Below are 17,058 nucleotides of genomic sequence, written 5' to 3'. Positions count from 1 at the left end.
GTCACTACTCACTTAACGGTAACTTACAACACTAACGGTCACTTACCGGTAAATAAAATAATTATTATACCCTCTCTAGTAACTTGATAAAATAACATTCTTACTAACACTCAAAATAATAATCCTCAACAAAAATTACCAAATTACCCCTACTCTCAAAATGACCAAAATGTCCCTAAGTCCAAAATGACTAAAATACCCTTCTGACACCGAATTCTACGAATCCCAACCAAAATACACACAAAAGCAAATAATCACATATAAACACATATAACATACATAAATAAATAATAAAATATAACTAGCGAAAATCGGGCTGTTACAATACATCTCTCTCTCTCTCTCTCTGTGTGTGTGTGTGTGTGTGTGTGTGTGTGTGTGTGTGTGTGTGATACTCTGAGGAGTGAATATTAACAGAAGTTAGGTCAATACACATAATGTCTAAAATATGAAGGACATTCCGAGTTTTGCATTGTTTGCTTCTTGAAATATGTCTAGTTCTGAAGTGCAAAATCCACCAAATATTTGTGATCTCATTTAGTATATGTGAGCGTTCGGACGATGACAAGTACTCATTATTTTATCCAAAACTATCATCGCGTTCGGACGGTCAAGGTAATATTTTTGCTTCCTGTGAAGATCACAAAGAACCATGTAGATTGTTTCAAAGAGAACCAAGTCTTGCTACCAGGTTTTGGATATGCTCAATGTTGCAGAGCAAAAAATGAGAACAAGAATAAATAGATTGTTAAAGTCAACTTCAAATACTCATAAATAATCTCAAGGGCATGACTAAATTCCATTGAGTTCAGGTTAAGGTGAGAAGGCACAAGGGAACACGACCACATCAGAGTTAGCGTAGATCGAGGGAGTATTTAGAGGCTCAGCCGCAATCCAGCAGACGCCCAACCCATCCTGAAAAATTTGGATTTGCCTCTTCTTTTCCATTTCGCCTGAAAGTGAATGACAGGAAATATGAATTCGAGATTCAATTAAATCCGCCCTTCCACCACCAACAAAATGGAAACAGAGAGAAAGATTTGGAAGCATAGTCTTCACGAATGACCAGAGCAGCCAAATCTATCAATATAATCGTTGCATCAGAACCTAACACAAACAAGTTGGATCTACTACTGACACAATGGTTAACATCTATAATGATAGTCCCTATCAAAACTACAAGATGAAAACAACCTAAAACCACCAAAACAACAATGGATTGAAGCAAAAATGGGGGGCATAAACACACCTACTCTCCCACAAAAATGATCTAGAAAGAGTTCAGACGAATAATATGTGGAAGAAAGGTCATTCCATCGTAACCTTTGATGGTGAAAACTACATCACCACCACTAAACATTTAACAACTAACCTATTGGTTCTAAACTTAAGAAAATCATTGCAAAAAAAAAAAACAAAAAAAAAACTAACAAATCATTCCATGTGAAATGAATAAGAAAAGAATAAAAGAACCCACTTGTTATAATGAAGTGAAACTACTCTGAAAAATCCAAAGATTCTGGAAAAACTTGAAGCTTTGTGTTTGCAAAAACCAATAAAATGGAGAGACTTAGAAAAAAGATGGTATAAATTGTTTTGAATACCGCAAAAACCTCTTATATTTTCCATAAAACAACATTTAAATGTCATAAGGGTCATCCATCTGGTATAAATATAAGCAAAAAAATTCAATGTTTCACAAGCATTATACCGACTAGACAGTCAAAATTGAAATGCTTCATTGAATCTAATGGTTCATCAAGATATTTGATAAAAAAAACCAAGTGTTTTGATGAATAAAACAAACGCAAACCACCCTCGAAAACGAGCGCTAAAAATCACTCAATAGTCTAGGCCATAAAGTGAAATGAAGTAGCCCTAATGCAGGATGTGACATATGAGCATGAACTTGTCCTACATAATTCAAACTCCTCATTCCTTGTGAGCATAATATAGCATCGGTCGATTCTCTCTTGCAAAAAGCATAAGAGAGGATGATCATCGTCAAGGCAAGGCATCCTTGACATGTTTAGCTTAGTAATGTATTTCCACCCTAGAGTCACAAGTTCTCCTCAAACATTATCTCACGTTCTTACAAGACTAACAGGGTAGCACTCCCCGTGGGTCGAAATTACTCTTTCAATAAAGAAAATTGTTGTTCACACATTAGAGAAGGCTGGGACACACATGTAAAATACGCTTTTGCCCCCTCGGCAGTTAACTGCCGAGGAATTTGAAATCCGGCTGCAGTTAACTGCCGAGGAATTCCTCGGTAGTTAACTGCCGAGGAAAGCATTTATGCAGACAGCAGGTCCTGCATTAATGCTAACCCTTACCAAGCCATTTTTAGGCCAGTTTTGACCTGTAATTTCACCAGATCATTTCCATAGGCAATTCAAATTATACAACAATGAAACTCGGTCATAAATAAGAAAAATACAATATCTTTTACATTTGTCCATAATTAAATCAAACCGACATTTGGTTCAAACCACACAAAAGTTTGAAATTCATCAAAACGGAACATAGTGTCCATAATCAAACAGCACATTACAACACATTACAACTCATTAAATTAAATCCCTACTTACATTCATTACAATTGCATATGGAACGAACATATATATATATATAATACATTATTTTCCACCATATTCCTAAACATAAATCCGACGTCGCTATCGTCTTTAATAATCCAAGGCATATAGCTTGCCGTTTTCCATGCGAATTCATCTCTATCTTCTCCTAGGTCTATCATTGGCATTAGAGCAGACAAGTGACGTGTATATTGATTTTCACCAAGATGCTCAAAATAAGTGTTAAGTTGTGTCTTCAAATCATCAATAGAGTCCGTCGGTGTTATCATAACCTTAACCGTCTTTTTAAACGAGCAATACCTAACACGACCTTCAATTCTTGCAACCTCTGACATGTTTCACTTGACAAAAGCTTTAACAAAATAATCATAGATTAGAACAAAATTAAATGGAATGTAATAACGAATAAATCAAATGTGTAAACATTAATAAGCTATAAATAAGTATTGCACTAGTTTCAAGTCAATAAAAGTCATATTATCATATATATCAATATCAATTACATAATGTTACTTATATATTGGCCACAAAAAAATTGGCATTACAATTTTGACCCCAAAATATACGTCGGTGTAATTTCTACCAAAAAAAAGGACTAACACCGACAAAAAAATCCCTTGTTAAAGGCCAAGTGATTGGAGAAGATCAAGTGACATAAAATCTTCCTCATCTTCCGCAATAACTTCAAATTGTTGCTTTGGTTTTTCGGGAGTGTCCAACAAAATAGGCGCCGCTTTGTTTGATTCCTTTTGTGGTTTTGGCGGTTTGTTTCCACTTTCAATAGCCATGAGCTTTCGGAACAACTCATGTTGATCCAAATACTCATCTTCCCAAGTCATCGCATCTTGTTTCTTGTGATTGTGCCACTCCGTAGATGATGGAGGTAGTGGACAACCATTCCTCAAGTAAATAAGCACAAAGTGATTAGGAATTACCCCAAGGCACATGATGGGAGTTTTTTGCTTACCCGGCGGTGGTGGCCCTCTTAGTGGAAAAAAATATTCCGAGTTACCAACTTCAAGATTTGTCAACACAACCACACACATTTTGTAATAATTGGCAACAATGTGCCCCATGTCCGGAAAAGTCAACCACTTATCAACAAGATGTGCACAACTTTTTGTATTTGCGGGAGGATGTAAGCCATTTAAAATGTAGTTATAACGATCCTCACCCGCAAATACTTCAACATAATCATCTCTATGATCTTTCAAATCTTGAATAAGATGTGTACGAATCATGAGATGATTTTGTTCGGTTAAGCCCATAAACTCGGCTATAGCCCGGAATCCACAATGTCCATCGCCAATAACATCCACCACTTTTTCAATAAATGGAAGCATGAAGCGTGGCATATAATCAATAGGCCTCATAACCGGGATAGCCTTAGGCTTTGGATACCGAGAAGGTGGTGGAAGTGGGGAAATTGGTGCTTTACCAAGACGAGCACCTTTTTTCCTTTTATATGATGATGTTGTTGGTGATGGTGACGGTTGACTATCCGGATTTTGGGAATCAACAACCTCCCAAGAAGAAGGGATCCGGCTAGTGGATGTAATTCTTCCTTTAGACCTCGCAATGTCCACTTTTTTCTTGGCTCCCTTGGTTGTTGCTTTTTGTGGTGGTGGAGACATCATGGTGGTTTCAGGAAATGCCAATTGCCGCAAAGCCTCCTTGACTTCAAGCTTCATTTGGAAAGGGAGTTTCTTGAGACGTTCTACAATACCCTTCAACTCATCATCCACCGAAAAACCAAGTTCATTACTTTCTTCTCCCATGCGTAACCTTTGCCAATGGTGGTGTATCTCATCCAATAAAATTGGCTTTTCTTCAAGGAGTTTAGTTGCAATTTCGCATGCACATGGTAAGCCGTAAGATGTCCTTTAAACACAACCACATATTTCCTTGTTCATGCACAATGTTTCCCTACAACGTGACTCTTCCATAGCAATGTTGTCCAAAGCATATCTAGACACATGACCACCTAAGCCGGAGTACAAAGTGACATCTTTGAATCTATGTTCCAACACGGTAACGCTCTGACCAAAGGCTGTTTGTATCGCAGTGTGTTGAAGCAACAACATGTTATGTATTTTCTCCCAACAAGTACCCAAATCACCCACACTATTGTCCAAATATTTCTTCACCAAAGCATGAGCCGATTCTACCCTATTGGTGGATCTACAACCAAGATGCAACACACGGTCTGTCCATACCCTCACTATTTTCTCCTTCACTTCATTCAAGGTGGTCATGGCATAGGCTAGGAAAGGTGGGAAATCACTACAAGCATCTTGGAAATCCACTAATGCATTTGCATATAACTCTTGAGTGGACGATTCAACCATATCTTTCCATGCCCTCATGATCTTCTTGACAACATCGCGATTACTCACCTCTTTCCCATCCTTTTTTCCCAAAGGATATTTACAATTTAAGACGCACCTTTGTTTAACATTTGCTTGCACATGAAAGTAACAATTCATACCATAACTTTCCGGGAAAACAATTCCAACCGCTTTCATCAAAGACCCATCTCTGTCGGTAACAATCACCTTAGACATATTCATCTTTGAAGTAAGAAGTTTACGCAACATTTTTAAAACCCAAACAAAGTTTTCCTCTTTCTCATGCATCAAGAATCCAAACCCAACCGAATATGTCAAATCGGTCGAAGTTATCCCAACTACCTCAAACATTGGCATCTTATACAAGTTGGTTTTGTAGGTGGAGTCCATAACGAAAACCGTTGGAAAATTGTTAAACAACTTAACGGATGTTGGATGAGCCCAAAAGATATCTTCGATTGTATTACTTTCACCATGTGTTCTTGAGTAATAAGTATAGTTGTGCTCCTCCAACTTCGAGATTAGATATTGCAACGGCTTCTTGTCACCTCTATTTGCCTTCCATATTTTTTTACGTTCATTGTACACTTGCTTCACATTTGTCATGCAATGTGGTCATTTGTTCTTCAAGTGTATCAAAATATTTCTTGGAAGCATCTTGCTCTTGGTCAAGTCATGTACAATCTTCTTGTCATCCTCCTTTAATCTACCGGCAAGAATGTGTCCTTCTAAAGCCGGCTCCATCGCATGGTTGTGAACTCCATTAAGAATGTTCAATCCCCATTCCTTTGTTTGCGTACTTTGATATCCACTAATCATGAACAAGCACCCGCATTTTCTTGAGCCCGTTGTCGCATGCTTTGGTTTTTTTTTTAGGCACTTTGTGAGCTCCACTCCTTTCACACACTAGGCGCAATATTGGATGGATCAAGCTTGATCTTTGTGTAACAATTGTAAATCCCGCCTTATTTGCTTGACAACGTACCCACCCAAGCAATTCTTCTCTATCTTGAAACTTAATGTCGTCAGAAAAAACCTAGCCGTGTCCACTTCGTGGGCTTGAAGTGGGACGACACCGGGGCTAACATATTTAGAAGCTTCAACATTGACGGAAGCTCCATCAATGTTTGGTTTGACTTCAACCTTAGGCGGTTTGACATCACCGGAAATTTGGACAAAATTACGTTTTGTCTCTCCCGAAACATCTTCCGCGTTCTCGGTCATTACTATAATTAAACAACACAAAAATATAAATTAACAACTTACTAATGCATAAACATCAATGCCATAATGAACTAAAACAAAAAAAACAAAAAAAAAAACAAAGAAAAAATAATTTGGAAAAAATGGCAGTAGCTGCCATTTTTTCGTTCTTAAAATTTTTCCCAAGTGTTCCTCGGTAGTTAACTACCGAGGTTTACCACGGCAGTAAGGTACCGAGGAATTCCTCGGCAGTAAACTACCGAGATTCCCCATGACAGTGTTACGTGACTGACGTTGTAAACCAACCATGACAGTGTAACATATCCAAAAAATAAACCGAATAAAATGCACAATACCTATTTTTTTACGTCAAAAGTGTGTTGAATCATCCTATGCTTGATGCTTGAATCATTTTGGAGCAAGATTTGATGAAAAAAATTTAGGATTTTGGGTTGGATTGGAGTTGTATGGAAGGTGATGAGAAAATAGTGTGTAGGGGGAGCAGGTGACTGTTTCATCTGATGAAACAGTTTTCCTCGGCAGTTAACTACCGAGGAATTCCTCGGCAGTTAACTGCAGCCGGATTTCAAATTCCTCGGCAGTTAACTGCCGAGGGGGTAAAAGGGTATTTTACATGTGTGTCCCAGCCATATGGAATGTGTGAACAGCAATTTTCTTCAATAAAATCTCTTTTGAGAGCTTAATTAACATCCTTTTACAATAAAATGCCCCCACAAATTCAACATTATTCTCCAATAAAAGCTCGCTGGGAGTTTGATATTCCTTACCATAAAAGCTCCCCCGCAAGCTAAATATTCCTTCGTAGTAAACGCCCGAGTGAACTCAAAATTCCCCCGAGTAAATTATATCACATTTTTTAAGCACTTGTCCCTTTATAAACATAAAACTAGTTGATGTCATCACTCTTCACTACCAGAATGATGACTTGGGGGTAATTGTTCTAGACTTCCCAAAAAGCCTTGCTAGTCATGCCAGGACTCAAACTAAGCTATTAACGCCTCCATACCACATGAAGGTGTGCTTGCAACTATAAGGAGCCTCATATATCCCCAAGGAAACTGAAACGCCTCCTTCACACTTTAATGTGTAAGGCTCGACGATTACTAAATTCTCTAAGGTACGATTTAATCTTCCCTTAACCTCTCATTCTTGTCGTCACAACTACAAATTCATCGCAAGCTCACCGCACTGAACATTGTTCTTCTGGAACGGGTAATGACAGGTCATCTTGCATTATTTTCCACATATTTTCAGTCATTTTAGTTTCGATTAACCTAAATTAGAGGAGTTTTAGAACATGGAAAAATAAGAGATAAAAAATATGATCAGGGGCGGTTCTAAGGCCCGGCGAGCCCGGGCACTCGCCCGGGCTCCGGCCCAAATTTTTTGCAATTTCTTATGTAAATCCCCTTGAATTTCTTATATAAAACCCTATAAATTGGGCAATTTCTTTAAATTTTTTATTATTTGCTTGCAATTTCTTATGTAAACCCTTATAATTGTATTGCAAATTTTTTTTCGCTCGGGCTTTATAAAAATCCTGGCTCCGCCACTGAATATGATGAATGTCAAATTACATGGGTAAAACATGTGTTTCTTTTCTACATGGTTATTTTTCAAATTTGCGTATATTACAGAGTCAATTTGAACAGTTAACGCTTTCTAAAAATAAAGAACTTATAGCTATTTAAATCGTAGAGAACATAACGTTTACTATCATTCCTATATCCCAAAAAAGAAAATGATTTCCTAGCACGATTTCAAATTTACTTTTATTATCTTGAAGGCTTGATGCATAAACCAAAGAACCAAAAGTTTTGAAATGTTTCATGTAATAAAGTAGGAGGTTGTTTATAGGGTGAGTGTTGGGTGCTTTATTGTTTAAGAAGAACATTCTCATTCTCATTCTCATTAAGGGCTTGAAAATAAAGTTACCTTACAACATTAAGGATGTGTTGATGTTTCCTCTCAATATCCTCATTTTGTTGAGAGTTACAAAACGAGATCAATGATGTAAGATCCCTTTATATTTAAAGAAAGCATGCATGCATGGGGAATTCATTACCATTGCCACTTCATAAACATTTAAGTTTCTTAACAAATTGTGTTTCAACGGAAAAAAAGTTGATGATTTGTTGCCTAGTCTCACTTTTAATTTTCATACGAATAATCCAAGTAAATCTACTACAATAATCAACTAAGATAAGAAAGTATTGATGACCAGATATAGAGTGTGGTATAAGGACCCCAAATATTAGCATTGAATAGATCAACAAATATATGAGTGGACTTAGTGATGCTATTAGAAAAAGGGGGGAATTTTATATTTTGATTATTGACCAATATAACAAGGAGAATTACAATGTCGTTTATATTTTGATTATATTTTTTAAAATTATAAATTGACCCCTCAAAATTTTTGAAATTTATAAATTGACCCTTAATTTCAATTTTCATATTCGGTACAAAACATTTAAATTTATAAAAGATGCCGAAAATGATGATAATGAAATTTTTCATTACTACATCAAAACAATAATATTTAGAAATGAAGGTAATTTAATTGAATCATTTTAATTGTTTAAAATTTTAAAATCTTTAAAAAAATTCAATTACTGCATCCAAACACACTCAAGGTAATGTAACTTTTTGAGGAAATTTAAATACTTTGATGTTCTGACCAAAAAAAAAAACTTTGATGTGAATTTAATTGTTTGGATGATAATTTGAATAATTATCAAAATGATCGAAATTTATAAAGTATTTTATTCAAGTTAAATTTAGAGAATTTCAAATGACACCTAAAAGCTAAGAATTTCAAATTTCTTCAATGTTAACTTTTTTAAATTTTTCATTTTGATCCTCAAATTTTCCAAATTTTTCAAATTGACCCCAATAATTTTCCAAAAAATTGCAAGTTGACCCCTTGAAGTTTCAAAACTTACTAATTTTACCCCTCAAAATTTCGAAATTTGCAAATTGACCCCTAATTTTAATTTTCAAATTTGGCCAAAAAAAATAAAATATATAGAAGTTGCCCAATAATGATGACAATGAAATTTTTTATTACTCCATTCAATTGAATAATTTGAAAAATAAAAATAATTTAATTGAATAATTTGAATTGACTAGAATTCTAAATTCTTTAAAATTTTCTAATCACCTCTTCAAAACACTCTACAGGGGATTCTAAAGCAATAGTTTTATGAATAGAAGATGCCATAAAGAGGCATTGTTGTAAGAAAGATTATTACAAAAGAATAACAGAACACTAGCTAGTTATGTATTAAAGGTCATACACAAAGTTATAGTTTTTCTCCATAATTTGTACAGAACTAAGACTTTGTACTCTTTCACCAAAAGAATTTAAATAATAATCATGTTCTAAAAATAAAACATTTCATTAATGTCTACAAATTAATTAATCAGTGACTAAAACCAATTAAAACATAGCATAACCTATTGTAGCATTAACATTCATTTCTTGGAAACCATTTCTGATTTCTGACAAGCTTTTCCTTGCAACCTCAAACTCTGCTTGTGAAGCAGCCAATTCATCTCTAAGCCTCTTCATTTTAATATCCAAAGCAACAACTTTATCCTGTAATTTCTTCAATTTGCTTGCTCTTTCCAAATAAGGTTTCACACCTAAAGCAGATTTAACATAAGGCTCTAACCAACTCAAGTCGAATTCCGATGATTTTGCTAGTTCCTCCCACAAACTCTTAAGATTGTTTATGTCATCTTCACTCATATCTTTCACTTTCTTTGTCTTAAGAAAATACAGAACTTTTCCTAATGAAATAAATGCCCATTGTCGAAACAAATGGGATTTTTTCATTTGACTTTGTATCAAAGACGGACGCCACGTGCAAACTTCCTCTAAAAACGGAACAAAATGCTTTTCTTCGGGTTTTAAGCCATCCAAATCTATAAATTGTCTTAATGTTAAATCTGAACCTTGAATCTCTCCTTCATCTGGACTAGATGTTGAACCTGATGTTCTTGGACTAATTGTTTCCCTTTCATCTGAAGATTGATCTGTTAGAGATGAATTTTGGTTCAAGGAATTGATGTCATGAATTTTTGGTGCAAAGTTAGACACACAAATATGAGCTTCAATTATGCATGTGTCTCTCACAAGATACCCTTGTTTATGGTCAATGAATTTATTGAAATTTAGGAAAAATGCACCCCAGCTTCTATATCCTCCATTGAACTTTTGCTGAGTCTCTAAAAATAATAAGTACGCATAAGAAGAATTAGCTTTCATATTTAACAAAAAATATTATCATTAGAGGAAAATATCTCAAAATAGAATCTAGAAATCTAAATTTTAGATCTAGAAGTCTCAATTCCCTTTCATCTAGAAGTCTAAAATTAACTCTCAAAATAGTCTCAATTCCCTATGTAATTTACGTATTAACACAATCAACAAGTCAGTATCGTCCTATTAAGATCAAACTGTTCATATTTGAGAAAACCAAATATGAGCCTTTAGATCTTGATTAGGACGCCCTAACTTAATGATTCGGTAGGGAATCTACTAAATTACTGAATTAGTTTAAAATTTGTTATTATAAATGACAAAACTAGTAAAGGGGAGAATGAAGATAAGGGTTAGAACCTTTTACAATGTTCTTGTTCTTATCCAGCTGATTAACGAGAACTAACTTGAAGAAGGTGTTTCTATCCCATCCATATGGTGGTAAAGAATCAGCAACCATTAAATACAACGTAAAATGGTCAACATCCCTCCTTAGTGGATGCACAAGGATCTTCCTATCACATGATGAAGACATATTCATATGATTAGTGAATTTAATTAGATACTTCCATTAACAAAAATACACCATAACTTTGTCCTATAGTTATTTGTCACAACTCACATATAAAAGAAAAGAAAAAGAAAGTATGAAAATGAAAAGAAAAAAACATTGGAGGTACTTACCATGTATAACCGCGGATTTTGAAATCTTTGGACTTTAATTTCATGCAATTCTTTTTTGAGAAATCTTCAATTTTCCATGTAAATTTCTCAAAATATTCAGAACTAGTGCTCATTCTGGTACGTACATCTGTTGATGTGTATTCACAAACTGAAGAAGAACAAGAAGAAAAAATAGTTATTTCTACAATAAATAGAAGACAAGAAAAAATATTTGTCATACAGTAAAGTCATAGTCTCATAGATGTTGATAGATTTACATGTCTAAAGTTCGTTACTGCCGGCGCGGAAAAAAGCAAGGAAAGAGCTGTTGATATATTAATGGTCGTGAATAATACTAAGAATTTGTAATAATGAAAAAAATAAAGAAAGAGATTTAATTAAGTGAATGCCAGAGAGGATGTGTAGTAATATGCTAAAGTCAAGTCAAATGAAGATTCGTTTTGTCTAAGTAGGAAGCAAAATTAATGTATTTTATTGATGAGTAGAATATTCAAACTCATGTAAGATGTTGAGAGAGCCAATATTATAATGTGATGAAATTTCAAGGAAACATATATTTGAGATTAAGATTGCTTACAAAATCAGTTATGTTTATTGTAGGTTATTTCTCCTTTTGTAATCGTGCTTCAATGTCATCTGGGATATCAACTAAATCACACCAAAAAAAAATATGTAAGAATTTTTTTAAATTATTTAATTATTTTAACGAGTCCAAATTGATCTTATTTGTGGATCAAATTAAAAATTAATAAATAAGTGTGTCTTCTTAGCATGGAGTATGGCATACGTTTGATTTTTTATATAAAATATTATTTTATAAAAAGAAAGTCAAAATGTGGGCAATTCATAATATTCTCCTGCTCTGATACCAACATGACCAGCCATGGGAGATCAACTTATGACGAGGGCAGAGTTTGCCGGCATAACCGCGACATTTACCATGACATCAAAGCTCTTTCAGATTAGATGGTAGCGTTGATAGCTACGGTTGACAACAACAACTACCATATTTTTCAAACCAAACTACCTTTGCTTTTAACTCAATGGGACCCTCGAGTGTGGTCTCTTGTTCATCGGAGGAGTCAACATGCATGGGAAGCACTTTATCAAAATGAGAACTCGGGGTCGAGTTCTTTAGAGGTGAAGGGGACTGATGTAGGAGAGTTTCCTAAGTAATTTTATTAGTATTTTTATTTTACCCAAATTTTCTAGAACTTTCTATTTTGTTTTTCAGTTTGTTATTTTTGGCCCATTAGGGTTTGTTATTTCTCTATTTAAGCTTAACAGTTGTAACCTAAGAGGAAACTTATATCTTTTATTCATTCAATATATAATATTTTAGAGAAGTTTCCTCAATTTCTGGTGGATTCCGGAACCCTATTTTCACAAGTTTGTCGCTTGCAAACTTGTCTCTTTTCTATCTAGGTTTAGCACTTGCTAGCATACGCTTCCGTACTCGTTAGTTGAAGTTCACATAAAGTTTATCTAATGAATCCAATTTTATAAATGCGTCCGTCAATATTTTTTTTAAAGCCGATTTTTTTTGAAGGATTTTTATAGCCGAATTTATTTATTTATTTTTATCTGATTCATAAACTCGTGTTTAACCAACGAGAGTTGTATGTTCTCGTGTGCTTAACTTAGTTGGTATGGACAATGCATAATATATGCAGACAAAAAAAAACCAATGAGAGTTGTATTTGAGAAAAGTTTAACTCGCACAACATAACAAATTAAGATTTAAATTACAGTTAAAAGAAGTATTTATAATTGAAAACATCGGGTTGTGTGAAACACATGTGTTTGGTTTAGCTTTTACGATGATGGACATGTGTTTACCATGCCTCTTTACCGTGAATTTTGGAGCTAAAAATCTCATCTTTTAGTAGACGTGTGTCTATGACAATTCCTACGGTGGAAATAATATAACAATTAAGGTAATACTGTCAACAATTACATGTGAGTGAATGTAGTGGTAGTGAATGATTGGAAATAAAAAAAAAATGCAAGTTTAGGTTTATGTCCTTAAAAAACAACAATTCTATCAAGAATGGTGTTCTATCTGCATACCAAAACTCAGCGGCAGTTAACTGTCATTCATAGCACGCGGCAGTTAATTTCGGTTGGGGATATTAACGTGTTGCGGAGATGTAAACGATCAATTCTTAAAGTGAAAAGAGCAATTTTCATCATTCATACTGTGAAAATAAACGGTCCAAGAGTGAGATAGGGTGGAAATGATGTATGGGCCCAATGGATCAAATTAAGATGGGGCCGAATTAAAGGGGTGCAGCAAGTTATTTTTTCTTGTGTAGAGTGACAGGTAGAAGAGTGCAGATAGCAGTGGCTCAGACGACAATCAGATTTTCCTAATAGCCACGTTGATTGAGGGGTTGTGCCTGATGGGTGGTCTTTCTTCAAATTTGAACCTTGCAATCTACTCTTAGAAGTAGAACGTAAGACTGTCATTCACTCTTGCTTTTTTAGTGCACAATGTTGAAGAAATTTGGAACTATCACTTCATGCAAATGAACATATTGCTTTATTTTATTATCTTAATTTATATGAGAAAAAAGAAATACATTGCTGATGGAAATTAGTTTTGCAAAAACCTCCAATAAAAATAAAGTATATGATAGTATTTTTAAAAGATGTTTGCAAAATAACATACATGTTAAGGCAGTGGGTTCTCATTGTTATCCTATTAGGAGTCGTTAGTCTCTTTTAAGGTGTTTAGAGTTTATTGCATTGCTTTAGTTAGTTTTAGACTTTGTTTTACATTCCTTGTTGATGCTTTACTATAAATAAACATCCCTTGTACTTTGATTAGATGAATGAAACCAATATTTCACCTTACAAGTCGTATCATAGGCCTTCATTGGGCATTGTACCCAGAGCTTGAAAAGTGCAACTTTCGGCGGGAAATTCAGTTAAGAGTTAGTTAGGTTGATTTGTTTCTTAACCAACCTTCATCTTTCTTCTTCGTTCTTCCATTGTTCTTCTGCAACTCATTTTCCTTCATCCTTGACCAAGATTGATCAACTCCTTTGCTCTTTTTTTATGTAAGAATCCACGAATTACGTGCATCCTTCTATCCCAAAGTTTGATGGCTTTTATGATCATTGGGCTATGTTGATTGAAAGTCTTGTCTCCAAAGAATACCAGAGTTTGATTGAGAATTGTGTCACCATTGCTCCTACAAGAACAAGAGAAAGCTGCAAAGTATATTAACTTTGTGATCTTAAGGTAAAGAGCTATATTTTTCATTTCAAGGATCCACAGAGGTGAAGCGTACTTATTGCAAGCTTTGTGCATGGAATTCGAGGTTCTTGAAATTGTTGGAGAAAGAGGAAGAAAAGGAACAGAAAACGTGACAATTATGAATTGGCAGTAATAATTCTTTTCATTCCAATGCATTGACAATACATAGAACCTCTAGTTATATTGATGCATAGAAAGTTCTAGTAAATAAGTGAATGCATCTAGGAATATTAAATGACATTCTCTGGAACTTACAGATACATGAATGTATTTCTAGGAACTTAGGAATATGGAAAATTACAAATTATCATTTAACACCCTCTCTTAATTTGTAATTTTCATAATATCTTTGAACTGTTCAAGCTTCTCAATGGACACTGCTTTGGTGAGAACATCTGCAGGTTGTTCCGTGGTCTTGATGTATTCTAAGTTGATTTCCTTCCTTTGAACCATATCACGAATGTAGTTGTGGCGCAGCTCAATATGCTTTGACCTTCCATGAAAAACTGGATTTTTGGACATTGAAATTGCTGATTGGTTGTCACAGAAAATAGGAGTTGGATCTTCTACCTTTTGCTGCAAGTCAATCAAAATTCTTCTCAACCAAACAGCTTCACGTGTAGCTTCATTCGCTGAGATATATTCAGCCTCTGCCGAAGATAATGCAACTGAGTTTTGCTTTTTAGAACTCCATGAAATAGCTTTGGATCCTAGACAAAAAACATAGGCGGAAGTGCTTTTTCTGTCATCGAAACTACCAGCCCAATCGCTATCGGTATAGCCAACCAACTAGTTGTTTTCTTCCTTCACATACTTGATACCAAGCTTCTTTGTGCCTTGGAGATAGCGCAAAATCCTTTTTGCTGCTGCAAAATGAAGCTTACTCGGCTCATTCATGAATCTAGAAACCAAACTAACTGAATGCACTATATCCGGCCTTGTATTAGTGAGATAAATCAAGGAACCAACAAGGCTTCTGTAGACTTTTGGATCTGCCTTTTCTGCACCATCATTCAGCTGCAACTTTTCATTCAAGGCCATTGGGGTTGAGACTGGTTTGCAGCTCTCCAATCTGAACTTTTTAAGCAAATCATGAATGTATTTTTCTTGTGTGATAAAAATCTCGCCTTTTGTTTGCTTCACTTGAATTCCAAGGAAGTATTTCATTAATCCAAGATCTGTCATCTCATATTCTTTCATCATTGCTTCCTTGAATGACTGCACCATATCATGATTTGTTCCTGCATAAATTAAATCATCAACATAGAGACAAACCATCAAGAAATTAGCACCACTTCTTTTCACATACAGAGATGGTTCAGATGGACTTTTAACAAATCCATTTTGTAGAAAGTAAGCATCAATTTTGCTATTCCATGCTCTCGGCGCTTGTTTTAAACCGTAAAGAGCCTTGTGTAGCTTATAGACTTTTCCTTCCTTTCCTTCAACTTCAAAACCTTGTGGCTGCTTCACGTAAACTTCTTCTTCTAGTTCTCCATTCAAGAAGGCTGATTTGACATCAAGTTGAAAAACTTGTAATTCTAATTGAGCTGCCAAAGCAAGAACAGTTCTAATTGTCTCCATGCGTACAACGGGAGCAAAAGTCTCATTAAAATCTACACCGGGCTGCTGGGAATAGCCTTTTGCCACTAACCGCGCCTTATACTTTTGCACACTTCCATCCTCATTATACTTGGTCTTATAGACCCACTTCAAACCAATTGCATCTTTTCCTTTTGGAAGATCTACTAGCTGCCAAGTACGATTCTTTTCAATGCTTTTCATTTCAACATCCATGGCTTCCCTCCATACTTCTTCTTTTATAGCCTCTTCAAAACATTGTGGTTCCTGTGCAAAAAATGTAACATTACATGATTCAAGAATTTCTTGCAAGGAACGGAATTTTCTTGGTGGCGTTTCTGAATCAGAATCTTCTTCATGAGAATTGCTCCTTGATGGTTCAGCAACATTATGAGGTGATTGCTTGAATTCAACAGGCACCATAGGTGTTTGCACAACATCTTCAGCTTCCCGTTTCCATGCTGCACTTTCATCAAAAATCACATCTCTTGAAATTACGAGCTGACTAGTTGTTGGATTAATAAGCCGATAACCTTTTGATTCATCACTATATCCAACAAAAATAAGCTTTTCACCTTTTTCATCAAACTTTTCTCTATTTTGTGCAGGAACAAGAGAATATGCAATACATCCGAACACTTTAAGTTGACTTACAACTGGTTTTCTTCCATGCCATGCCTCGAAAGGAGTTATATCTCGAACTGCCTTTGTAGGAGATCGATTGAGGATGTAAACAGCACTGCTAACCGCTTCAGCCCAAAAACTATTTGGAAGCTCTTTACCTTTTAACATGCTTCTAGCTATCTCAACAATTGTTCTATTTTTTCTTTCGGCCACACCATTCTGTTGTGGTGTGTGTCTAATTGTGAGCTGTCTACTAATGCCTTGCTCTTTGCAATAATTGAGAAACGGCTTGTAGATAAATTCGCCTCCTCTATCGGTTCTAAGAGTCTTCAACTTGCAACCACTTTGATTTTCAACAAGTGCTTTAAAATGCAAGAACTTGGTGAAAGCTTCTGATTTCTTATCAAGAAAATAAATCCAAATCATCCTGGTGTAGTCGTCAACAAAGAGCAGAAAGTACCTTTTATTTCCA

At 35.1% G+C, this 17,058-nt stretch overlaps 1 protein-coding gene and 1 pseudogene across 4 annotated transcripts; both read right to left on the bottom strand.

Moving 5' to 3' along the window:
* Positions 1-2,583: 2,583 nt before the first annotated feature.
* Positions 2,584-6,391, bottom strand: LOC146955395 (protein FAR1-RELATED SEQUENCE 5-like; annotated as a pseudogene).
* Positions 6,392-9,493: 3,102 nt separating this feature from the next.
* Positions 9,494-11,484, bottom strand: LOC146955394 (MATH domain and coiled-coil domain-containing protein At3g58210-like). Of its 4 annotated transcripts, none has more exons than XM_085721382.1 (4): positions 11,378-11,484; positions 11,121-11,268; positions 10,797-10,951; positions 9,494-10,402 (listed from the first exon to the last, which is right to left on the bottom strand). In XM_085721382.1, exons 2-4 carry the CDS (start codon positions 11,231-11,233, stop codon positions 9,612-9,614), a joined length of 1,059 nt encoding a protein of 352 aa, XP_085577508.1. In that variant the 5' UTR covers positions 11,234-11,268; positions 11,378-11,484; the 3' UTR covers positions 9,494-9,611. The 4 variants fall into 4 exon arrangements, with proteins under 4 accessions (XP_085577508.1, XP_085577519.1, XP_085577513.1 ...); XM_085721393.1 differs by having other exon boundaries at positions 10,797-10,947; positions 11,378-11,469; XM_085721387.1 differs by lacking the exon at positions 11,378-11,484 and adding an exon at positions 11,341-11,375.
* Positions 11,485-17,058: the final 5,574 nt, after the last annotated feature.

Source organism: Medicago sativa, chromosome 1 (assembly GCF_051527215.1).
Source record: "Medicago sativa cultivar Bolivia chromosome 1, Bolivia_mono, whole genome shotgun sequence".
Classification (NCBI taxonomy): Eukaryota; Viridiplantae; Streptophyta; class Magnoliopsida; order Fabales; family Fabaceae; genus Medicago; species Medicago sativa.
The sequence above is the reverse complement of the archived record's forward strand: the minus strand, read 5'-3'. Positions and strand labels throughout refer to the sequence as shown.